The following is a 26,889-nucleotide window of genomic DNA, read 5'->3' on the forward strand; positions in this document are numbered from 1 at the left end:
CAAATTCTCAGTGTTTCAAACTAGAAGCCAATAATGAAACCAAAGATGAAACCAGGCTCTTACTCAGCCGTTCATCACCCACACATGAACTATGGCTATCACAGAAAGTCCAAAACCATATGTGGGCATTCAGGTCAGTGGTCTGGGAGCCTAAGGAGTACAGTTCAGGCAAAAGACAAAGCTGAGGACTCGGTTATGTCTAAGGAAAATATTACGTGCACTGCTTCTAATCAAGTTTCCAAAGCCAAAAATTATTTACATGGTCTGATGAAACATACCCTTCCTCAGACAAAATGTCTTCGTGTCTTCTGCAGTTGTTGGAAATTTAAGGTGATCTGAAAACAAACTAGAATCAAAGGATTCTGGGCAAAATTTAAACATGAAGCACAATGTACCCTCACCAGTGAAATCCTACGTAAGGCTCCCATGAAGGCACACAAGCACATGAGAACTCTGTAACGTGCCAAGCGTTAGCTAAACAATAACAAAAATATAATTTACAGACTGATTTTGCATATCGTAAATAGCACTTGCATGTTGCAACTTTTTTCCATTTTCCAATGCATAAACAGTTCCACTTTGTCAGTATTAAATGTAGTGAACAGTAATAAATTACCTGAGGCTGGTCTTAGTTTGACTGATACTACCCTTCTCAACTTCCCTTGTGTTACACCACCCCTACACATCACTACTAGGAATGACAAAGGAGGATGTTCTATGATATGATTCTAGGTTACTTGAGGATCATGGGTGGGGATGAATACCACTATCTCCACAATAAAAGTAGCCTGTGAATCCAGCCTTTACATGGTGGGCAAACATGGTGGGGTGTGTGTGTGAATGCATCATCTAAGTCTCTAGTACAAGTGGCCGATTCTGCTGAAGATGCGTTCCCTGCATTCAGCCAGGAAAGTGGCCATATACACTCAGGTGCACAAGCACAGTGAAGGCCATTATATTTTTCCAGACTACTTCTCTGCCTGTTCTGTGGGGATATCATAGAGGATAAAAATGTAATTATATTTTGGAACTTCAGATATTTTTTGCCTAAGACAGGTGCAGCAGAAAATTTTGAATATAGAGTACAGTTTATGACTGATTTAAACAGGAGCTGCATTAGAACTTCATAAAATAACCAAAGAAGAAAAAGACAGTGATGACAAGATAAAATATCCTAACAAATATTCGTTTTCTCTAAGTCAAACCAGTGAAAACAGAGTTTACTTGATGACTGAAAGTACATCCATTCATTGAACGAGCTCTGTCTTATACAACAGATTGCTATGACCGTAATGTGTTAGAGTGAAAAAGGAATCCATAGTGCAGTGAGTCTTTCACTGTACAGCAAAAAGCAACAGGAAGAGATAAAGCAAACAATCTCATATAGACTTCGGACATGCATAATGCACTTTAAAGCTTATTTTCTTAGCAAGATCAGCTTGACAAACACTGAATCTAATTCAGTTTGAATGTAGTTAGAAGAGAAACAACCAGCCAAAATGTCCTAGCATCATTCATTATGAATACTTTCAAAGAAGAAGCATCATATGTAAAGTCAGGAATTACCTGTTCCAGAAAAAAATAATCTAAAAGTATTTTTCTACAGCTAGTTAGTAATTAAAGTTTTTATTTCAAATCACTTAAACCTGTTTCTCTTGGGGCTCAGCAAAACTAACTTCAATTTATGATCAGTAGAAGCTCAATCGCTACTTCTGCTTGCATAACATTACTCCCAAGTGAAGATGTGAATCTGTTCAGGGTTCATATCTACAGTGCTTCAGCCAGAAAAATCAACTGGGAAGCACACAAAGGCTTTAGCATAAAGTCACACCAGCTGACAGACTGATCTACAGTGGAGAAGACTTTGCTAAAGAGACTAGCACAAAACACTGAAACAAATACAGTCTACAACAAAAAAGTACTTCCCCAAAATATAAAGAATCATCAGTATAATAGAGAAGATATTCAGACAAAGTAAAGATGTGTGTCTAGGTGGAGAACACTACAAAATACATCTTGATGAACCAAATATGAATATCTGTTCCTTGAAAATGATAAATCACAATAGAGCATTAATGTGACAGTGTGAATAACGAAAATCCAAGGAACTACTACTTCACATAGTAGGAAGAAAAATGAGGAAACTCTGATTTTAGACAGTAAACTTAACAACTCCTAATTCTTATCTCTAGGTCCTGATAACCTTTGTTACCTTTATAGCTTTCAACTATGTATACCTAGGACCTGGAAAAGGAATTAGAGTCACCCATTAGTCATTTTTTGGTCTCTGAATGTTAAATCATACTTTTGTTTATTCTACCCTTCACATGAAAACTCCCGTTAGAAACATACAGCCCAGCGTTCTAACAGGGAAAATGAAAAAAGTGACAGGTAAAATTAAATGTTTCAGATGTTTTCTTTGGAAAGTTACATCTCAACTATTTTGTGGGGGAGGATAAATGAGGCGAGATCATTTTAACATACTACCTCAATAATATATGCCGAGTGCCTCAGGAAACGTAAAAACTGTTGGCCCCACAAATGAAAAATTAAGAGGAAGACAACTATTTATTTCATTAGTCATTCACATTTCTACTTAGAATCACTGAATAACCTGAAGGCTCCAGCTGGCTAAAGATTCCTTGTGATCTCACAAATCAAGAATACTTAACCCAGCTTTTAAGATAGCATTTGCTTTATTTTTTCCCTCAAGTCACAGCTGTATAAGTTTTCTGGAATTTCAGAATATGTTAAGATACATCTGAATTGCTGTTATTTTGATTTGCTGAACTGCATAGCAACTTTATGGGCTAGACAACTTTATTTCCACTCTGCTTCCATCATTCTCCCATTTCTACCACATATCCTCAACAGAAACTCAGGAAAGTAATTCTCCTTTCTTCTCTAGTTCTAAACATTTCTCATTTCCGTCTCTCATTTTTGCATACTTTTCACTATTAAACACAGTGTCTTAAATGCATGCATCCATGATTAAAATCAAATGGGTTCGCTCCCAGGAAGAGCTGTGACTGCAGCCTCTACTCATGTGAATGACTTATAATGCACAAACACCAATGACCTCTGTTCACGTCTTTAATTTGACACCTTCTTTATGAAGTTAACTGGTCAAAATACTGCTCACCTTTTCTAAATGTCAGAGAAACAGCCCATGATAACTGTTTTTGCAATCAGATATTTCAAATGATCATTGCAGGCATTTTGTTTGTAGGAAGATATATTTAGGTCTGAAAACACAGACCAAATGTTGCTATGTCTCTGATTTCTTTGGTCATGAGAATATGCAACTCAACAATGAAAGCACTGGAATTAAGTCATATTTGGAGGATTCCAACATTCTGATGAGTTCTCAAAAGGAAAAAAAAAAAAAAGATACTTTTCAGTGCTTTTAATGCTTAAAAATTCAATTTGGAATACTTTAAACTTGTAAGAACAAGCTTTGTCCTTCTGTTTTTTACAGGTATGCTTATTCCAAAGTACTATTTGAAAACAATGTAGGAATAAGCAAATGTTGATACTCAGAATATTTTTCATAGTTACGAAAACAATAATACAGACTGTGGTATACTTAGTTGTGGAGATGACCATTTGGATTTCCTTTTTAATTGCTGTATTCTTTGCCGCACAACCTCATAGAATCATAGAACGGCCTGGATTGAAAAGGACCACAATGATCATCGAGTCTCAACCCCCCTGCCATGTGCAGGGTCGCCAACCACTAAACCAGGCTGCCCAGAGCCACATCCAGCCTGGCCTTGAATGCCTCCAGGGATGGGGTATCCACAACCTCCTTGGGCAACCTGTTACAGTGCGTCACCACCCCCTGAGTGAAAAAATTCCTCCTAATATCTAACCTCAACCTTCCCTGTCTCAGTTTAAAACCATTCCCCCTTGTCCTATCACTATCCACCCTCGTAAACAGCCGTTCCCCCTCCTGTTTATATGCTCCCTTCAAGTACTGGAAGGCCACAATGAGGTCTCCCGGGAGCCTTCTCTTCTCCAAGCTAAACAAGCCCAGTTCCCTCAACCTTTCCTCACAGGAGAGGTGCTCCAGCCCTCTGATCATCCTAGTGGCCCTCCTCTGGGCCCATTCCAAGAGCTCCACGTCCTTCCTGTACTGGAAGGACTCATGAAATTTCAAGCGCAGCCAAAGGACATTGGACGCACCCACACAGAGCAAAACTAAGCACCAGGTGTCTCGCACAAAAAAAGTCATGGTGGCTCCAGAGCAAAATAGGAAAACAAATAAAAATGCACTCAGAATAAATCAGATTTGCAGGATCTGGCCCAGCAAATCTCCATTTCTACTTCAGGTATTTTCACCCATCGTTCCACTGGAGTTATGAGCCTGTTATTGAGCATGAGGTTACTCTTATGAGGAGAATTATGGGACGGGACCTCCTTCCCCTCCTTTGGTAGCAAGTAAGATATTTAGCTCTTATTTCAAATACATTTGTATTAATTGTGCATTGTGGAGGTGCTGGAAGGATTTGGAAATATTTGAAACAATTTTTCTTTTAGAAACCCAAGATCAGCTACAACACTCTTTTCACACCTTTCACATTAAGTGGTGACATTGGCAATATTTTGGGTAGTTGTTATCTGAATAATGCCTACATCTGGGATTGGGTATTTATGTTTTAAAGCTACAATCAAACTGCGCCAGCAGTGATTTGCTGCTGTTACTAAGGCACAACCGTCCCTAAGCTGAAGATTTGCGCAGATCCAGAGTGTTTTATTCCACTTCTGAGCTTTTTTGCCCCGCTTCCTCTGTGCCCTCCCTGCATTTCTTCATACTTCTTTTTGCATTTTCTCTCACTTTCACACCAGTCTGCACTGGGAAAACTGACAGCAAAAGAATGACAGAGTTGTGAATCGTACCTAAAAACACCTGGGAAAGGTTTATTTTATGGCATAAAATAAAAATGCTGAAAAATACCTGTCAAATGATATTTTTTTTAAACCATAAAAACAGAAGCTTGAAATACAGCTATGCAAAAAAAACAAAACAAAACAAAACAAAAAAAAAAAAAGAGAGAGTGAGAAAGAAAAAGAAAAAAAGACGTGTAGATTTTCAAGAAGCTGGGCATCGGTGATAAAAAGCAATTTTGCACAAGTTATAAAAAGACAAAAACAAAGTTTAAATGACATTAAAACATATCCAAGCCTTCATTTGATTATCTTTAATCTAATTATAAGAAGGAGCTGCTTAGTTCCCCGCAAAACAAGGAGACCTTAGATGGTTTAAGCAGTAAAAACAGAGGTTAGAGAAGCAAAAATAGTGCTAAATTAAAGCACTTGGAGGCCAAGGGCTTTGAACCTGGGTTTAAGCAGCCATTCCAGCCTTGTGAGGCAGGGGCTAAAGAAGTTTGGGCTGGTGCTAACAGAGCTCTCATTGTTCCTCCCGGCAGCGAGAAAAATGCTGCTTTATATCTCCTCACACCACAGGCCCCGCGCTGAGAAGAAGGACGCCGAGGGTGTGCTCCCCATTGAAAAGCCATTTTTCCGCTATAAAGTACCCAGAGCTCCGTTCCCAGCTCACCGGCTGTGTGAACGGGATGTTATGATGGCGAATAATTTATAACTGGAATGTTCTGCTTTATGTGGGACTCGGGGTGTTCGTGCGGCCTCCCTCCCAGCCCTCCTGCCTTCACTCGGCCCTGGGCACCGCGAGGTGAAATCGCTCCAATGGCGAATCCACCGCGAGCCCTGTGTGGTTGAAAGGGCAGTTATTCCACACCTGTTTTATATGTTTATTCAGTAATTAAAGGTTAATGCTCATTCCAGACCAGATAAATATATACTGTACACTGGCATGCATTCCATAAGGAACAAAGATTATACTGTAGCGGGCAGATCAAGAGCACTGAGATGCAGTTTCACACAGCCATGTCCCACTCAGGCCGTGCCACAACTTACATTGCACACGTTTGTACATGACGCCAGCAGTAGGCCAGCAATAGGAATTATTGAAGACAATTTAGAGCCAGGTGTGGCCCATCAATATGGCTGTTTGCAGGCAGCCATGGTGCATTGCTACTCTGCAGCAAGCTCAATAGTAGGAATATGTGATGGTGCTTGCATGATTCTGCCTTGCTGAACCTGTAATAAAAAGTATGAGGCCGGAGTGCTCCAAAGTGCTTTTATACGCATGTATATACACAGACACACACACACACACACACATACTTTTGTATGGATAGCTACACACAAAAATATTATTTGTATGTTCACCCACAAAAAAATGTATAGGTACACATACATACACACAAATAAATTAACTATTCTTTATGTCTGAAGTTCTCCATACACAAACATTCACTGCAATAATAACAGAAGTATGCTAAGGAGCTCTAGTAGGATGGCGAGTCAAAGAAGTGTAATCAAGGTGATTGACACAGACTGTCTTTTCCTTAACTGTCCAGTTTAAGAATATTTTTGACCAGTTTAATAAATAGACAATGCATAACAAGCCTGGAGTAACTTCTTGGTTTTGTTTTATATACACAAGGAGCTCTACTCGCACCCTGATACATTTTGAAGGAAGCTCTACCTGTACTTCCCATAAGGCTCTTTTAAAAGCAACTTTTTTCCTGCCTAGAAACTTGTTGCACGTGTACCATGGAGTTTGGAAGCAACGTCTTTACAGTCAAAATGCGACACAGGAATAGCTGAATCACGGCTGTCTGCTGAATTCACACCAATTATGCTAATTCTATCATTTCATTTACTTGAAGTAATCAAATACAATTCAATTAATGTTGCTTCTTATAAAATTCATAGGCTTATAAAGAGAAGCATCTGAATAGTAAAAGATGTTTTAATTGTGTCATTTGGGATGTTATTCTGCTCAATTAAGCCTAGAAAGCTGGTAAACTAGTAGGCTTGCCATGCCAGAACTGAACTGCAGTTAAGGAGCACACCTTTAAATGTGTATTAGGAGGTTTTATTATTTGTAGCTCCAAATTGGAGTAGCAACTATTGATGTACTTAAGTTGAAATCAGTAGTCCTCATGCAAAATGGAGAGCATATACCTCAGTGAACCTCATCATCGGCCTGTTTAACTCATGCTCTATGCTGGACACCATTTTGCATGGGTAGCACTCTGGGTCTCTTACAAGAGAGGAGGCATCAGCCTGTACAGATTTTCCTGAAGCGGCTACCTGCTGCATGACTTGGCCTTGCTCCCATCTAGCAAGGGCAGAGAGCTCTGCAGTCCCTGCACAGGAGGAACAACAATCTCCAGTGACATGATCTCAGCCCACTCGCCAGTTAGGGGCAGAGAAAAGACCAGGACATTCACATATAGCAAAGATCTTCAAAGCTTGTTTCTTCTTGGATATAACTGTGGGTTACACATACTCAAAAAGAACAAGTTTGCTGAAGCATTAGTGGAAATTCCCAAACTGACTTCTGCCTGCAGTGGCACACAGTCACGATACACCCTGGCTCCTTGCTCAGAGAAATGGGAACAGGAGAATTGTTCTTGGCTATAAGACAACACAAACCATCATGCAGTGGCATGCACTTCGTATATGTCTGAAATATGTGTTTATGGCAGCGTGTGCACAACTGAGTATAGTGGTTCTTCTCAGGGCTTTAAACATATATGTAAGAAATAAGATTCCTAAATCAAAGCTACTAAATTACAAATTTAAATCCAAACAACAGGATTTCTTCATATTTCAAATTCTGGAAATGACAAGCACCTTTCCATCACTTCCACAAGCCAGTGGGTGGAGAAGGAGGCCAGCAGAAAGGAACTGCATATCACAATAGTGCCAACCCACTCTAGGCTTTCACAATGCCCTTAGAAATGAGGAGATTATCAATAATTGGATCCAAGGGGAAGGGGCTGCGTAAGAAAGTCTGGAATCAATGATTTAGTACTCGGAATCACATCCTATGACAGAAGAGACCTCTGGGAGCTGGTCCAACATGCTGCCCAAAGCAGAACAACTTCAAAGTAAATCCAATGTCTTGTCCAAAGCACCAGATCTACAATAATCCAGCTATTCAACTATTGTGGTCATACAAATAAGTGAATCTTTGAGGAAGACTGAACTGTAGAAGAGCAGTGTACTATGTATCCACTTGGAAGAGCAAAGAAATTTAGATTATTTTAGCAAAAACAAAATTTGTTATGGCTCTTTTAAGGGCTTTGTCAACTAAAGGGCAAAGTTAAAGTATTACTGTCATTCTTCAGTGGTGCAAACTGCTAGCTTGTATTACCACTGTAACAACAATTTTCTTTATACAAATATTTTGCATGGAGTTTGAGGGCAGATCTGGTTGCTATTCTTTTACCTGTGCCTGCCATAGTAATAGGAAAGAGAAAATAAAATGCAAAAATAAAGAATGAGTTCTAGTGAGCGTATCACTAAAGCACATCGCATTATTAGATGTGCGTTAACAGCAGATATAGAGTAAGTATATGCAAAGATCTCCAAAGGTCTTGACTTTTGCATACACCTGGATGCAATATCTGATCTTGATTATTGAGGAGGATCTCTAATTTTAATTCTTCTGCCTCAAAGAAAGTTTATTTTAGACACATAACAAATTACATGTTTTAGTATTTTGCTGAAGATATACAGACAAAATCTACACATAAGAGTCTTAAGGTAGGATATATTAACAGCAACCAGTTGAATTTCTGAGCTTTGTGTAAACTCAAAAAATTAAGCTGCAGAAGACACAGCTCAGAACTAAAACATGTTATTAATTAATTAATTGAATGCCATAAACTACCACACAGACTGCTGGGGTTTAACAAAAACTGAACACACGGAGGCCCAGCACAAAAGGACACAATCAACAAAGTGCTAAGTTCCCTAAGAACGCACTCGGTGCTGTTTCCCAGGTTACAGAGAGTGAGAAGGGACTAACCTAGTCCTGTTAAGCTAACAAATACGACAGAACACATTAAAGCAAATACAGATCTCTGGATTATTAGGTGTACTCCTCCAGCCTGGGTAAATGCCTCCTTTCTTGCCTCATCCACAGGCAGCTAACCTGGATTAAGTAGGTTTAAATGGAGAAATCACTCTTCAAACGAGAGGTAATTTGAACACGCACTTAATTACTGCAGCCATCCATACCATAGTGAGGGTAGAAGTGCAGGCTTAAGAGGGGGGGAACACCAAAAATGCCAAACACATGAATGAGTCTATAGCGGCACACAGCTGTTTGTGACTTCACTGTTTCACTCCTTCAGACTTTCTGGCATTTTTATTGCCTGTTATATCAGTGATAATAGGTGAGCATGTAGGTATATTAAATTGAGACGGGGGTGGGAGAAATAAGGGCTGAATAAAAAACAGCAGACTGATACACATCAGTCACTTTCTAATAAACTAGAAGGGTTTAGAAGTTCAGAAGTTAGTAAATAAGCTATGAAGATAATATTAAGATGAAAAGACTGAAGAGAAGCTTACTGTTTGTGAGAGTAAGCATTCAAAAAATCACACAATCATAAAATCGTACGTTATCCCAAGTTGGAAGGGACCCACAAGGATTATCAAGTCCAGCTCCTGGCTCTACCCAGGAACACCCAAAATTCAAACCCTATGTCTGACACTCCTGGAACTCCAGCACTCAGGGTCATGCCTACTGCCCTGGTCAGCCCGTTCCATGTCCACCGCCCTCTGGTGCAGACCCTGTCCCTAACCCCAACCTGCCCCTCCCCTGACACAGCTCCATGCCGTTCCCTCGGGCCCTGTCGCTGTCACAGAGTGCAGAGCTCAGCGCTGCCCCTCCGCTCCCCTCACGAGGAGCTGCAGGAGAACACACAGAAGTGTAAAGAATCAAACTCAAACCCAGTAACAGCACACAGCCATTTGATCTACTAATTTTTTGAGATGTTTAAGTTATATTATGATCCTTCCAAGATTCCATGAATTTTCAAAACTGAGAAAAGCTTAATATGACTACTATCAAACTGGAAGCCTCAGAATAAAAACAGTTTCCAACAGAAGCAACCTTTGGTCCAGAAAAGACAGTTATAAAAAGCTTCTTCATGAACAGTTACCAAAGATGTCTCGGGTTGTGTACTGAAATGCTTTCATCAAGGCCAAAATCCAACAAAGTATTGTGAAACAAAGAAGGTTCAACTGAGACTCCTCCTCAAGGAAAGGTAAAGTTTGCTTTCTGACTTGGAACCACATCATCAGCTGGGACTGCCCTGTGTTCTTGCGTAGGTGGCCATTTTCAGCCAAGGCACACACGCACACCATGTACTGGCGGCCAGTTAATTCCATGGCACTTCGACAAGCACAGATAGTTGCCCCAGTGGCTACTCAGCATCTCAGTAATGAAAACCTAATAGTAATTCTAGTTCTCTATTCTAGTCAAACGTGGTCCCCTTTTGCTACCCTGCCCCAGCTAATTAGCAGCCCTATGCTGTTTCTGCAGTGGCTGGCTTTGCTGCAGACCAGACCATTGCATGCTTAAGATCGAATGGAAAAAATTAAATGCTTAAATTAAGAAATGCTGAATAAACGCTTAAATTGAGGAATCAACACTGGGGACAGCAGCATGAGCTTATGTTCCACTGAAGTGAAAGGTTCATTCAACAGTGATCAGCAGAGAATCATTAAGGCTGGAATAGATCTCCAAGTTCATCTAGTGCAAGAGGCAGAGGGTAAGCGTGAACTTTTATTGAATAATAAACCATCCTGCTGTACGAGTCTGGGGCTGCATGCCATGGCCAGAGTGACTCAATGGGGTACACAGGAAGACACGGCCCAGGAGCCAGTGATTGGTGTGAAACACTGATGGAGAGCACATGAGAGGTGGGGGAGAATGGAGCAGGTAGCGGCGCTGGGGAAAGCCCATAACCGTGTGCTGGGCTGGAGTGCTGCTGGTGCACATGCAGCAGGTGAGGCCGGCTCATGGTGATGACCAAGCAATGGATGGTGGCAATCACTGTGGGATGAGTGGTGGTGTCCCCCAGTGAAGGTGAGGAGCGGCAACATGGCCAAGCCATGGTTTGTGACATCCACGTGCGATGGATTGTGACTGCTTGGCCCACGCTGCTTTAACGCGGGCGCAGCAGCCCAGCCCGGCAGTTCGTGCCTGGCCTCCAACCGAGCGTGTGTGCGAGGACTGGAGTGTGGACAGGGCGAGCTTTGGAGCTGGAACGCGCTCTGGGTGCTGCTAGCGCAGCTCTCAGCCGCCGTCTCAGAGCCACTTGTGCTGTACCCCGACCCTGCTGGCAGCAGGCAGCCGGGACATCGCGGAGAGGCACGTGCAGCAGCGCAGGTAGGCAGCATGGCAATGGCCCTCCCCAGGCCGGCCTATGTCCATGGGGTCTCTTGTCCTCTTCCAGCATGACACCTGCTGTCACAGCATCTCAGCTGGGGAGCACACTGTCATCTCCCGCTCCCCCATGCTCACCAGAACTGGTGGAAGCATGGAGGTGGCATTAGACACCCGTTGCCCCATAGGCCTGGAGAACTGGGACAGCGTGGCATGCTGCCACCGGTTTTGTTTCCACTGCATCCAGCTGTGCAATAGCAGCAGGCTCCAGTGTGTCCGCTCTGCAAACAGGGCGTGCAGTCCATCATCCATGCAGTGTGAGAGGACAGCGACTGTGAGGAGCTGGTTCTCAGGCCAGCTGCACTGGCATCCATTGCTGCATAATGAACCTGTCTAGCTCTGTCATGGCATCTTGTGGCACCAACTCAACACAAGTTCCTATCCATGTTAATTAAGGTGCCCGTACAAACTCTTACTTCTTAATAATATGTAGCTAACTCTGAAAGTAATGCTTCCTATTTATTTCCATGGAAATTGCAACAGATAGAAAGAGCTCTTAGATAGAGCATATTCTCAGCTACAAAATGCCATTTTTCGCTGTAGTCCAACCCCCGCTAAAGGAGGTCCAGTAGTGTAGGTTTCACTGGAAAGCGTGATCAAACAACCTGCTGTGAGCACTTGGTTCAAAAAGCAAGGCTGGCGTGGAGACTGCCACCACTTTGTATTGCATCCACACCAGAAAAGGCAAAAAAGTGTCTTGCCATGATTCAAAAAGCGTAAACAGTTCATGGAAGACATAACTGTCAAGTGAGAAAAGTGCGGTGTAAACAAGTGCATTTTTTATTTTCCCAGATATATCACCATTACAAAGAAAAGTCATAGAATGATGGAGGGTGATGGAGGCCCAGGGTGGGGCCCCAGTACATGCAGCGATGGACAGTGAGGTCACCAACCAAGGGGTTGTGATGTCAGCAATGGAAATGACTGTGACCTCACTAGCCCTCGCTGTACAGATTTGGGCTCTGGCAGAGGCCAGCGTGCACTCGTGCCTGGACTCCTGTTGAGCATAGCTGCGAGACTCGGAGCAGTGAGCGAGTTGCTTGAGTTGTGCTGTGGGGCTGCTGGCAGCAGTTCTTGGTGCCCACCCCACAGTATCACCAGCGTTTCCCCCAGCCCTGCCTGCCTCAGGCAGCTGGGGCCACACAGGGTGCACTTGTAGCAGCAGAGGTGAGTGGTGCAGCACATGGCCTCTGCGGTGGCTGGTGGGAAACAGGGACCGGAAGGGTTTGCTGATGAGGGACCAGGACATCACAGCTGCCTGCCCTGGGACAGTGAGTGACCATGGCCTCTCTCTCTGTTTTGCAGTTCGTAACACCTTCTGCCTGCTGCAGTACCTGTGAGGGGAGCAGCTTCCTGACCTCAGCTCTCCCAGCCCACCACACAGCCCGGGGCCATGGATGTGGCATCAGAATGGATCTGCCCCATCTGCGGGCAAATTCGGGAAGATGTCGCCTACGTGACCCCCTGCAAACACCAGCTTTGCTACGGCTGTGCCATCTGGTGGGCAAATAAGAAGCCGAGTTGTGCCGTATGTGGGCACCAAATCACCACCATCCGATACTCGGAGAGGTCAGACGATGATTATCTTGAGTGCTCTGTCCCACAGCCCGCAGTGCACTCTGATGATAGCCTGCAGGACGAGCAGGGGCCTGCAGAGCCGGTGCTCATTCCACCTGAGCACAACTTCCCCGCCGAGGTCTGGGCTGCCTTCTTCAAAGACCATCAGGGAGACCTCGAGCCCCTGCTCCACTGGCTGCGGGAGGAGATCCAGGAGGCATCCAGCAGTGACTGGTGGGAGGTGGAAGTGGGACAGTGGACCACTGTCAACTTCCTCTGCGAGCACGGCCTGGACGAGGAGGCCTTGATGCGGGAGCTGCAGCCGATCACCAACGGCGATGTGCTGCCCTTTGTAAGGCAGCTCATCAGCACCGCTGCAGCCCTGTATGGCCCAGCGATCCGCCGCCAGCTCGACCAGCAGGAAGGCCGTGCTGCAGGAGGACGGGAGGACAGCCCCGCAGCCAGCCCCAGCACCAGCACCTCCCATCAGGAGCCTCCTGCCTCGGGCCCGGGCCACTCCACCAGCCCCGCAGGGCCCAGCACCGAGGAGCTGCCCGGCAGCTCTACTGGGGGACCTGGGCACCCCAGCACCACCACCGCGCCCTCAGCGGAGGAGCCGCAGGAGGAGCCAGGGCAGGCAGCAGCAGTGGGCCCCTCCATCCGGGGCAGGGACCACTCGTGTGGGGGGCCTCGGCGCCCCCCGAAGAGGAAGGCCCGCAGCAGCCCCCAGGGTTCACCCCTGCCCCCCAAAAGGCGGCTCCGGCGGCGGCGCTAGGCTGGCACCGCACTACTATCAGAACACGGCTCCGGCAGGCTGGGAGGCCAACATCTACCTCTCAGCCTGCTGCTTGCTGGCAAAATAAACATCAGTTAAAACAAAGAAGAAAATGTCTCCATGTTGTTGACAAGGCTGTTGGCGTTGCTGTCCCTACCCATGCTGCTTCCCCCATATTCCAGTCCTGGAGGAGAGAAACGCAACTTTATTTTCACCACCATAATTCGGCACTCATAACAGCACTAACAAAACATGCGTCAGCTCCAAAAAGCCAAAGATGGACCTCATGTTGCTCTAATCATAATCCAATCATCAGGACTTGGCTAAATTCCACTCCTATTGCCAAGCTCTGGGCCACAAATTACTTCGTTTGATTTTAGCTGCTGAGCTGTGGTGTTCCCCTCTCTTCAGACTTCACGTTAGTCAGTCTGAAGATAAAAACTCTGTTACCGGATGACTTTTAGATGGGACAGCTCACATCTGAGCTAGTGACCCAGCTGCATATTTTTTGCATGTCTTTCTCATCAGATTGAAAGGAACGTTTTTGTTAACAACTGGAATAGTTAGCAGTTTGGAATTTAGAGTCCAAAAAACAATGCCATATTGCCTCACAGATGCAGAATCCAGCACTTGCTCTGGTTAAACTTCCCTACCACACTCTGGTCAAATGAAAAAATGAATATATAGAATGCCTTTTCTTTTTCCTTTCTTTCTTTCCTTCTCAGTTTTGTGCTCTCAGACATTGGTTGATTGCCTGAATGTCAGCGATTCCCTCTATTTTTCCAAAGGCAACTGGGATTTTCATGAAAATGCTCAGCTGCGGAGCCATGATTTTAAGAAAAACAAAAAACGCACACACGCCTTATTAATGAGAAAAATGGGCAGAGCTGGAAATGCTAGGGTTTGGTTAAAGATGCTTCTCATTTAGAACCAGATATTACCATAGATCTCACAGAAGTCTGTGAAAGAAGGATGCAAAGGTTTTTGTCAAAATGATTGAATTTGGATATAGCACTTTGCAAATACAAACCAGATAGCACAGGCATGTCCAACCCATGGCCCACATGTGACCCAACATAGCCCACCCCTGCTAAGCTGCATGTGGTACTAACGCTGGCTCAGCTGAAACCAGGACAATGGGGCAGAGCAGTGCTAACTCAAGTTAACACAAATAATTGTATGCATTTTGATACGCTGCATAAAGACAGTCCTGTGAAAGGTGAAAAATATGCAGCCATGCTTTCCATTTTGATAAAGGAATTTGAGAATAAGCTTTGAGATTGCCAAAAAAATCATCATTTTTTTTTGGTATACTCGCAACTTTGTTTTCATTCAAAATAAATATATTACCTGCAAATTTTGAAATGGAATGTATAGAGCTGCAATCAGATATTTAACTAAAAAAATATGATCCTGTCTCTCTTGAGAACTTTACATATCCTCTCTTATCAGAGAAAATCATCCCTTGTCTCACAATCACGCCTTATTCACATCATCACTTTTTCTCAGAATTGCAGAATGGTAGAATCACTGAATGGTTTGGGTTGGAAGGGACCTTTAAGATCATGCAGTTCCAACTCCCCTGCTATAGGCAGGGACACCTCCCTCTAGACCAGGTTGTTCAAAGCCCCATCCAGCCTGGCCTGGAATGCCTCCAGGGAGGGGGCATCACAACCTCTCTGTGCAAATCGTAATTTTCACATTTGTAAACTACTATTTTCAAGGATGAAGCAGAGGAAGTAAAATTTCATCAACAATCTCTGATGAACATCTTAAAAACTCACAAACAGCAACAACCACTGCCACTGAACCAGACTGATGCATTAGTTTCACAAAAACAGGGTCAAATATACTTCTCATTTTATGTTTTTGTTGCTATATTTTTTTGTTTTAAGAATAATTTTTAAGAAAAAAAAAGAAAAGTTTTGTTACTTATACATATTAACTACATAATATACTTCTGTGTTCAACTCAAGACAATTTTTCTTCACTCAGTTTGGCCCAGGCAAGCCAAAAGGTTTAACACCTATAAGCTGGACTATTAACCATGGCTATGCTTGTTTACTTGCTCAAATAATGAAATTATGGAAAGTTCCTCCATAAATACAAGCAAGTCTGGAATGTTTAGAAGTGGGCTTTTGCCAAACTATAAGAAGATAAAATAAAAGCAATGCCTTAAATAAACCCAGATCACATGGGAAGAAATTTTGATCTCACTGACTTGAGGAGCTCCAGCATTTCACTCCTTTATAATGAGTCTGTCTGTTAATGACGTGAAGAAATCTGTTTTCATTATTCTGTTTGAGTCAAAATTCAAAATGCAGCCTCAGTTCCTCTGTCTGAGTGAAGCAGATTAGAAGTGACTTTAATGAGAAGACTCACACCTTGTACTGGAATCCTGCAAGGCCCAGGGAAAAAACATGAGCAAGGCTGTCACTGGAAAACAAGTGTCCATTAGTTGTCACCAGGGTGTCTTGGAGCCTTGTCTCAAAATAACATTAAGCTCTCAAAGCCCTCAAAAATTAGATAAAATCCTGGCCTAGCGGAAAAGATCCTACAGAAGATTCTCAGATTAATTCTCCAAGCCCTTGTGCATCAGTACAAACAAAACACCTTTCGCAATTTTCCATGGGAAAGAGATAAAAGGCACAATGAAATGGGCAGCAGCTCTGTGGGCTCGGGCTCACTGGGAATGCTGAAGACAGAGGTGCAGGTGCCTATAGCATTGATCATCACTTGAGGCTCCAACTTACCCCAGTGATCTGCAGTAGGTAGCAAAAACATCACCTTATCAATTACAGCTGAGGCTGGTAAACATTAGCCTCTTTTATATATTAACTCTAATTCCTCACCCCCGCCAAAACTGATACGCACAATCCATCAGCAACTTGCCCTCTTGATGAAACAGCACATCTGAGTCACTTCTCCTCACCCAACTGGTCAGAAAACACCTACACGGTGGGAGAGGTGAGAGGATGAAGAACTGTAAGCAAGCCCCTAGACTGGAGGTCTTCTGTCGTTTTAACATGCTTGCTGTCTGGCTTTGAGGAAGCAGACTTTCAGAAAGAGCTGTGGGACCACCAAAGTGCCCAGCAGAGACAGCTAAAGGGGGCTTCTCTCATGTGAAGCAATTGTATGTGGGCTCTGTTGAATCAACATGACTGAAAACAAAGCAACTGCCAAACTGGGAACAAGTTTAACAGCATAAGCACCTCAAAGTTCAAATAAGAAGAATATAATAGCCAGGATGACTGCAGGAACGGGCTTGTAAGGGACTGGTAAGTTTTACCAAACACCACTCATCACTCTCCTTTTAGCACAATGGTGGGAAAAGATGATTCTATAGCCCAGTGATCCAGTCTACACCACAACTCAAATGTGCATGACAAGTCCTGTCCCTTGGGAAGAAATCACCCTTTAGCTGTGAGAGAAACCATATTTGCTTCTTTGGCAAAACTTTGGGGACTCTCCTCCCACATAGAAATCAGACAAGACTCCTATTTAACTAAAGATATCAAGAGGGTGTTAACGTATACATCATCACTTTACCACATTCTTTCTAAAGGCATCTCTAACATTACTTGTGCACAACTGCTTGCAACAGTACCATGTTTGTGCTCACCAACTGAGTAGCCCAGCTCCCAACAGGCATGTTTATGGAAACGCACCACCTGAATCATGCTATAAGGACCAAGGCTGATGATGAGAAAAAATGCCTAGATAAACTGCTGAGAAAGCTATCAGGTTTATTTTTAAAAAGTCCACAAGCAACACGTTTCAGAAATGACTCACAGTTTGTAGAGAGGATACTCACTGCAAACTTCATCAGAGGATGCACGGTATTTTCAGCAACCTTTTCCCTTTACTACTCTTTCTACATAAATTACATATAGCCTACTGTAAAACTGTACTTACTTCTCATGGACTACTAGAAGGTAAAATGATAATCATTATATGGTAAATCTGAAGAAGAAATTTATGTAATTTTCATTATATCTCAGTAGATGCTTGTTTTTTAAACCTGCTGCCTTGTCACGCCTTATTATTTTCACAAAGTTCTGATAATCACAGGGTCATATTTGTTAGCTGCTTGTGACAACATTCAAAAAGGGCGCTATATATCACCAGAACAGCTCACAAACTGGCTAGTCACATTATTTATTATGAGCCACACATGTGACAAATTATTTAACTCAGTGACTCCTAATAAGTCAAAGAGCAAGCAATTAGCTAACACAGTATGAAGGCTGTTTGTGGCAATTTATAGATGCTCTCAAGCTGTCACAGCACTTCAAAGTACCATTAGGGGGGAACCTCTTAATGACTCACTTGAGATGACAAGCATTACACAGCACACATGGCAGCGATGAATTTGGCAGCCTATTCTGTTACATGAAGCTTCCTCCCCTTCGCCCAACAGCTGTTTACATGTTTGCAGTTTGCATTTCTCTCCTGCAAGTTGCTGGGAATGGAGGGAGGGAGGCACTGCATGGCTTTGCCACGGGGGAAGACTGTGGATAAGTCTTTGGGCTTTCAAGAAGCTGGGAGAGCCACAGCACTGCTAGATGCTACTGCAGTGGAAATCTGCTTGCATACACAACTGTGGTTCCCAGCTTCTGTGACAGACTAGAACAGACCTAAGCCTTGTGGAAGGTGGAGCTCTTTTCCAGTTGGTATCCAGATTACTCTTTGTAACGGTTATCTCAATTGTTCTTAATAGAAAAACAAACAAAAAAATTATCAATTTGACTTCAGTCACGATCTCAGAAAGTTCAGGGCCAGACCCAAGCTCTGGGGCTCTGACCAGCTTCTAGAGCTCAATTCCTGGCTTTCTGCAACAAATTACTTCACCTGGGAGCTATTTGACATTTTCTTCTTTGCATCCCATTGAAAAGTAAGCATATCCCTCTATCCTCATGAGTCCTCTCCTACATTTCTAGTGGCATTCAGACAAATAAATTCAGGCTGCACTAAATCTAAGCCCCTGTGCCAATCACAGATCAGCAAGGATCACACGGGGTACGACTAGCCTGTGTGTTTCCATTCCAGGGAGTGCAGTGACAGTGCATGACTAGTATAGGAATTAACAATTAAAAAACCTGGTGATGATTAGTGGATGCTCTGTGCTGGAGACTGGGGGGATAGGAGAGGTGAGAGAGGGAACTCGGGAACAGGATGATTAAATGATTGCTCTGCAGGACTGCCAGGCAATAAAAGGGGCCAAATGGCCAAGGGGAGCGATGTTGCTTGCTGAAGGCCCAGCCATTCCCCTCCTGGCTGTACTTGCAGCCCTCAGAGCACCGCGCCACTAGGCCTGCTGAAAGACAGAATTAATCAGTGGGAATGAGTGGGTGACACTGAGAAAACACAATGTGCTGCCCCAGCCGGCCGTGGCTGCACTATTTCAGGAGGGGAGGAGAGGGTAAAAAAGCAGATGTCAGCCACTCATTCAAAGGCAGTCACTCAGAGCTGCTCAGGCCAAGGCTCCCCCACAGCACAAGACATGTAGCAGAGCAATGAGAGCTCTCTCTGCCACACACATTCTTATTTGAAAGGCAGCAAGTCACTGACTGTGCTTTAGCATTCCTCAGCAGCCACAGCTGTATTATAGCAAGTCTGTTATTCCAGATAGCTAGAGGGAAAAGTACCTGCATGAGGTGGTGTGAGCTTCGGCCTCTAATTGCACAGTGATGTCATCCACGAGATTTAACTTGTGCTTCTGACCCCACATCAGAATTTTGATGGAAGTAGTGCACAGAGCTAAAGCGTTTGGCTCCTCTTCAGTAATACACCTATACTGTCTTGCTGGTCTTCTTCCTCTTTTAAAACCAGGGACAAACCAAGTATAAAAAGGTACATAAATGTTTCCTCTATCAGGAAAGGTTCCTATTTCCAAGCCTGAATCTGCATATTGTGATTGTTTTAAAATGTGAGAAGTAAAAGTTACATTGGAATGATGGAAAAACCTTTATAAATAGCTACAGCACAGATTGTGTCTTCCAAAAGTGCTTTATAGGTACTTCTCAGTTACTTGGGAAATAAAAGGCAATACGTTTGAGTCTCTATATAATAATACAGCAATCTTCCAATAATATGTTTCTTTGCCAGTTTATACTACCTGACATTTCATCAATCTTCTGGCACCTTGTCCTTTTTTTTTTCTTCTGGCATCACTTCATCTTTGTCATGGTTTGCTTTTCTTCCCATGCGTTTATGCCATGCTACTGATCTTCTCTGAAGTTACATAGCAGAACTCTTTGAACACTGTGCTGAGGATCGTTTTACTGCATTAATGTAATAAATCATCAATCAAATTATGGACACCCATGAATGGACTTATGCTGTTGTTCTAACTTATAAAAACTGCTATACTCTAAAGGGAAGGTATTTCTAGACAAACCAGTGTGGTAAGGCTGCAGCTCGCATTAGACAGAATGGGCAAGTAGAAAAGAGTCAGAGGGCTTTTCTTGAAGTGACACTTCTAAAACTAAGCGGCTATCAGCTCAGCTGCTTGACAAGAAGCCACCAGTGTCAGAATACAGATTTCATCTTCTGCAGCACAAACACAGAGCTGTGATTTTTGTTGCTAGTCTCAGGATCTTTGGTGCCTTCCTTAGAGCTCTTCCTCATGTAGTCGTGAGAATGCATAGGCCACTCAGCTTTCTTTTTGAAAGAATTACAACCAAAGCAAAACAAAGTTAAAGTCTCAAGGGGGAGTTTGAAAGCAAAACTAGAGTATTCCCTGAAAGCTCAGAAAAGCAAAAAGGCAAAGAAATCGATACGTAAACTTTTTAGGTTAAGTAAATCACGAGTTTTTTTAATCTCGTTCTCAAGATTCACTTCATTTCTTATCTATTTACTTTAACACTGGGCAGAAATCCACTGTGAATGTAACAAGTCATAATACGTTGGGTAACCTCATATTCCTCAAAGGTACTTTTCATCAGGACAATAATTTCCAGTGAGACTCATAAAATTTAGTCATATTTTTAAGCATCTTCTCTTGAATCATCATGCCTGCTTTCTCCCAACATCCAATCTCCTAATAATCAAGGAAAACAAAACAGCCTTCTTCAGCAATGTTCTTCTAATCTAGGGTTGAAACCACTAATGGTACAATGGTGCCTATTCAGTCAAATATTATTGGAATACTACTAACTAGGGCAGAAACTCTTCAGGCTCTCCTGTTTTCTGACAAAGAGCCTCAACTGAGGCAAATGCATCAAACTGCATTTCTGAGGGGAGCGCAACTGAACTTTATTTTGAGCTGCTTGTACTTTAAAAGCAGAACTTAACAGCGAGCTGAAAAAAGCAGGGCTTTGGAGGAAGGGTAGGTGACTATGTCTTGGATGGAAGGAACGGTAACTTAAATAGATAATTACAGCATTCAGAATTTACATTTTATATTATAGTTATTCCAAACTGCCAGTCAGGACATTGTAAGGTCACAACACTCAGTGAATACATAAAGAACAGAACAAGGCCTCTCCCCTGCTCATGGGGCATCCCTTGCCAATAGTCCAAGGACAATCACTGGCTGCGTTCTCCACGGCTCAAGTGCCTGCACCTCCTGCATTACGAGCAAAGCAAAGAACAAGCTCTTCACAAATGAGACTCATCTGTCACTTTCCTCTGCCTTATTAAAACTTAGTCACCCTCATTTGATTACAACTAGATTTTCATTACTTGTATCTTACCGTTTCTCTCTCTGATTAGTTCTTTTATTATTATTTTATGAATTTCCTCCTTCCCTCACTTCACTGCTGCCTTTTTCACATTTCCCTTTGAATGTTTCGAAAAATGGCCAGTCCTGACTGTTAACATCTCACACACTCATATTTGCCCCTTCCCAGCTCCACTACTCTGACCAAATTGAGTCTTCATCTTTCAGTAACTCTCAGGATGCTTTTTCACCCAATGCGTTCCTGCAGTGCAATGTCTTTATCTAATGCCTACTGATCTCCCTTCCTGCTGCTGTGTTTCTTAGCCTGCCTGTCTCAAATTACTGGACTGGTACACTTGCTGGATATCTGTAATAGCAAGATATTATGTTGCACACCTTGAAGGTCAAGGTAAAGAGACACAAATTTACTTGGAAAGCATTGTTAAATGATGCGCAGGACAGTGTAGTCAAATCACACCACCGTGGGCTAGAAAGCAATTCAGCAAACTGAAAGGGGAGGGTGAGAGTGGTGAGGATTGGAACAGTTTGCCCAGAGAGGTTGTGGATGCCCCCTCCCTGAAGGCATTCGAGGCAATCCTGAAAGGGCTTTGAACAACCTGGTCTAGAGGAAGGTGTCCCTGCCTATAGCAGGGGGATTGGAACTGGATGATCTTAAAGGTCCCTTCCAAACAAAACCATTCTATGATTCTATGAAAGGGCAAAATGTTAGTCATTCTGCTCTACACAGACAGCAGTTAGACCAAACAAGGTCTTTGGTTAGACATCTGGCTCGTGTGTGCATGGATCGGCTACCTTCTATCTAGATGCGTCACAGGGCTGTGCGCACTCCTCTCTCCCATCAGATATGGCTGCTCTACTGTCTTCTTCCAAATAGTTCAGGACAGTCCGTCACAGAAGATATTAGCTCTCTGTCCAAACACTGTGCAGAAACCAGTCGGGTTGCAAAACTACAGCGGTGAGACATACTGAGTTTATTTCCTGCTTAGGTGGCCCAGATAGGGCAGGGTCTGCATCTCTCTTGTGAGCAGAACTCTTGCTGAGGGCAGTTGTCAGCCATCAGAAGGAAACGATGCTTACCAGAAGCCATTGCTGCACACAGTAAGGTTGTGTTTAAATGAGCGTAGCAGACAAGCTTGCAGGGAACGTTGCAAAGTCATTCAAGAAACACACTGCTCAATTCACTGCCCCAGCATGCAGCTTACATTTTGGGAATTACTGAAGTGAAGCATTCTAGCTAGAGCAATGAATGTCTAAAGTCATAACATACTGACGTTCGTGTCAGAATCTTGAAAACCTAACACAAATCCATATGCAACACTTATACAGTATTAGGGGGTTTTTGGGTTTTTTTTTCTCTCTCTCCTTCTTTAACTGCTCCGGGTATTACACAGACAATCTTCATAAGAAATCCTGCCAGGTCAAACTGAAGTCTGAGGATTCAGATTACACCATATGATCAACAGCATCTGCTTCATCTGCTTTCATCTCAGGCACAGCAGGGACAAGGCAAGAGTGATCATTCAAGATCTAAAAAGTGAATCAGCAGCTAGTGTGGCACAGCGAGCACTCTAGTGGGAACAGAATCAGATAATTAGCTTTTGCTTCTTTGCTTGCTTTTTTAATGAAAGAATCTGCAGCTTATATGTGCATATGTGTACACAAAAGTGCACAAAGTATATTCCAGCTCTATGTATGGAAGAGGGTGTAAGATTAAAAAAATCACATCAGCGTCAACTTCTCTTAGCTGTCATTTTAACTGTAAAAAATCACACAGAAATGCAGCATTGTCTGCAAACTAGTTTTAAAAATAATTCTTGGGGACTCTCTATTTGAGAGCACACTGTGCAGATCTACCTAATCTCTGAACTACACAACTACAGGGCTAAATTCTCAGTTATTCAATTTTCTTCTGAACAGTTTTTCACACTCTTACTTAAGTTTTAAAGTAAAGGAGATCCACTGACAGGTGGGAAGCATATACAGAGCAAACACTCTCACATGTAGCCTAACCAGAAAAAAGCAATTTCAGCTACTGACCAGCACCTGTGGGAAAACAGAAATGGGAGAGATTTCCATTTGCCACACAATCACCGGATTCATTTTGCTGCAAGACAGCATTTCCTCTTCTCTTTTAACACACACATGTGCTATTGCATTGGCCTTTGAAGGTTATTCATAACCTTTTTGGTACTTCAGTATGATGACTATTAAGGCACTTCTTGTGCAGTGATTCAACAGACAACTCCAACAGGCACATGTGATATCTCTTAGGCGATGGGAATTGTGACATCTCTGCAAGATCTTTGAAGCAGCAGTGAGAAGTCTGAAACATCATCTGTGTGGAGACTCAATTCTTAAGAAAGTGAGAAAATACATGTTTTATCTCAAGACCTTTTCAAAATAATTGATTTTCCAGTCCTGAAGACTTGTAAACATTTAGCCAAACCTCTGGGCTGACAAGAAATGGTGACAAGAATGGCAGTTTTCCATCTGATATCTGCAAATGCAGTGATAAGGGACTATATTCTCAAATCTTCTTTTACACTCTTTCCAGTTCTGCTTGTACATATGAAACACAGTTCCTTATGCTTTCTAAAGAAAAAGAGTTCTACATTATTTACTCTATTACGTCAATGCTATTCAAACCTAGACTTTCTACGTTTAATTTTTTATATACAGAAAATGTGTAAACATAGAACAGACAATATCCCTCACAATGTCTGATCAGCACTAGCTGTATTTAAAAACACACAATTAAAAGCAATCCACAAAAGCTTGGGTTGGACTCCTTATGCTTCAGGGCATAAATGAAACTCTAAAAGAGAGAAAGAGGAAGAAATTTCCTCCATGACGCATTTATTCCACAACTGCCCACCCAAAGATTTTTGTCCTTTCTGGGTAGGCGCAATGAGCTGGCGGCCGTTGGATACAGAACTGGACTCAACTACGGCGGGACTGGGGCAACACATCCTATATTTAAACATGCAGGAATTTGTCCCTTCAAACGTCTGGGTCAGACCTGCTGCACTCAGCCAGGCAAAGGAACTTTTAATTTCACTATATTCTTAAAGAGCGTCAGCACTCACATGCAGGTCAGAAGGATTTGTACAACAATTTACAACAGTTTGCGGAGCAGATTAACTGGATTCTTTACTGCTGAAAGGATTATATAAAGATTAAAACATTCAAAGTAGAGAAAAGCATGTAATACATAAGGGTAGTTTACACTAAACCCATTATTAAGTAGATGAACACATTTAATTACGAAAAAAGGGAAAACCCGAGTCATGAAAAGAGAGATGATACCCCTTTAAATGAGGACAGCCTTCAAATAAAGCTGTGGTAGAAGCTATTTCTTCACCAAAGTGGCATTTTTGCCAACAAGACTCTTGGCAGCCTCCAAGGGTCGATACTAGCAAAATTTACCAAATATGGTTGGGAATTTGAAAACATTGAAGATATTAACATTTGTTCCTGAGTCTAACATAACACAGTCCAGCCTTGCCACCAGAGCCTATAACTATTAAGTGATAACTTAAGCACTGGAATGCAAATAATCCATTGGTTCACATTAGCGTCGTTTCTACTTGTTGATGTTCCCAGTCCCTTCAAATCCTGGCAGTACCTTACCGGACTTCTGACAATCTACTGAAAATGTACTAAAAAAAATTAAATTACTAGAAGAGAAGTCAGCAATGGTTTACTTGCAAAGAAAGAAAAGGGAAAAAAAAAAAAAAAAAGACGATATATTAAACTACACTGTCCAGAGTTACTTGACCTCACACTGATTGCTGTTAAATTGCTTGAATTGAAGTTAGTCATTTACCTACTGGCAGCTACTCAAGATTTATCTTTACAGGCTGCAAGGTTTTATCATTCATCCATAAACTCCCCACCAAATGTTAACTTTCAAAATACTGATTTAACTGTGAAGTGTGACGAAGCTTTGCCAATGTCAATGAAAAATGAACGTAACCGAATGATAAAGACGTTAAATACTTAAATAATTTGGCACCTCTCCTCTGAGAAGTTAAAAGGATGCTCCGAATACCTAATGGGTAAAGTAGAAACAGTATAATAATTTCTAAAGAACCTTGTGAGATATGAAGTCGTCTGACCTAAAAATTTCATAATGGGCATCTGAGTTGGAAAAATAATAAGGATCTGTAATTTATTAGAATGCACTAGACAAAAATTAAATTATGGTGGAGATAAGCATTATGCTCCAGAGATAAGTGCAATTACTTCACATTTTAAAGACAAAAAAGAAGAGTTATCCTGGGAAAAATGAAGTCCTCCCGCACTTTTTACTACACCGTTATCTAGCACATATATCAGCTTAATGTGTCCACACATCCCAGTAAAGAACTACAGTTCTTTATTTAAACCTGTATTCAAACAGACAAAAGAAACAGGAAGATAAGAAGTAATAAAAATCTATAAACATAACCCTAAACCTGGATTTCAACAAACTCTGTAGTTGTCATCAGAGTATTTTTAAGAAAAACATGGAAAAAAAAAGAAAAAGGAAGGACAATGAAAGAATGTAAAAAATGACAGTGACCTTACATAAAGTTTGTTGTGCTTCCTTAAACACTGCCTTCTTATGTAGAGACGGCAGCTGCAGGACTCCAGCACTTTGCTGGACTGGATCCTGAAGCTATGCCATAGACACCATCAAATTATTCCCTTAATGCTCTTCACACCTTTATTTCCTTCTTATTGAGGCTGAACAGTGATGTAGGCAAGGGTAAAATGCAAGTAAAACCAAGACTCTCAACTCTGGAAGATGAACACACCAGCCCAAGCTCTCCCTCACATAATCTGGCAAAGCCAAGCATGAGCTGGAGAAGGAAATGCAACCTAGTCCATGGCAGATGGCTCAGCCTTAGTGCCTGAAGAGTCCAAAGTTAGGAACATTTTCATAGTTTGACGTACTTCATGAGCCAGAGCTCACTCACTACAGCTTTTCCACAATTTCCATGGACATCCAAAGACTTGAAAATAGAAAAAAATTTTAAAAAGCAGTTCTGTCTGGATGTCTGTAAAGACAACAGAACTATTCAATGGCTCAACTATTTTGTTCCTGTCAATCAGGAAGAGATGCACTTTCCTGCTGTCTCTACAAGTATATGATTCATTTCTAACCATAAATAAAAATAATTCCAGTGAATGAAACGTTCGATGGAAAAAGAAAAAAGTGAAAAACACCCTGAAGTTACTGTTACTGCACTTTCCAGCAAGTAGCATTTCATCTAATTTCAGTGGAGTTCCCAAGCAAGCTGGGAATGCCTGTGAAGACCTGGATTCAACTATATCAGATAATTCTGTCAGACAGCTCTATGAAGATAAAACAGGAACTTTCAGAATGGAATTATTTTTGTAACTTGAAGTCTAGATATCTCAAAAGGCATTTAAAAAAAAAAAAAAAAGACTTGTTAAAAAAAAGTGAGTTGGGTCCACACTGGCACTTATAGATAAAAAGAAAACCAGATAATATTGTAAAGTTAGAATTTCAGAAATAAAAATAATCTA

The 26,889-nt window shown here is 42.2% G+C and overlaps 2 protein-coding genes across 5 annotated transcripts in view; one reads left to right on the forward strand and one right to left on the reverse strand.

Annotated features, from left to right (window-relative positions):
- The window catches only part of GMDS (GDP-mannose 4,6-dehydratase), a 393,387-nt gene that overhangs the window by 170,563 nt on the left and 195,935 nt on the right, over nucleotides 1-26,889 (reverse strand). The gene's annotated exons all lie outside the window — the stretch shown is intronic.
- On the forward strand, nucleotides 11,036-13,703 carry LOC121109590. Its single transcript, XM_040692267.1, has 2 exons — nucleotides 11,036-12,505; nucleotides 12,644-13,703. Exon 2 carries the CDS (start codon nucleotides 12,732-12,734, stop codon nucleotides 13,668-13,670), a length of 939 nt encoding a protein of 312 aa, XP_040548201.1. The 5' UTR covers nucleotides 11,036-12,505; nucleotides 12,644-12,731; the 3' UTR covers nucleotides 13,671-13,703.

Source organism: Gallus gallus, chromosome 2 (genome assembly GCF_016699485.2).
Source record: "Gallus gallus isolate bGalGal1 chromosome 2, bGalGal1.mat.broiler.GRCg7b, whole genome shotgun sequence".
Taxonomy (NCBI): Eukaryota; Metazoa; Chordata; class Aves; order Galliformes; family Phasianidae; genus Gallus; species Gallus gallus.

Bases quoted from the DNA above. Each gene is read 5' to 3' on its own strand.
- LOC121109590 (XM_040692267.1), top strand. From the start codon at position 12,732: ATGGATGTGGCATCAGAATGGATCTGCCCCATCTGCGGGCAAATTCGG.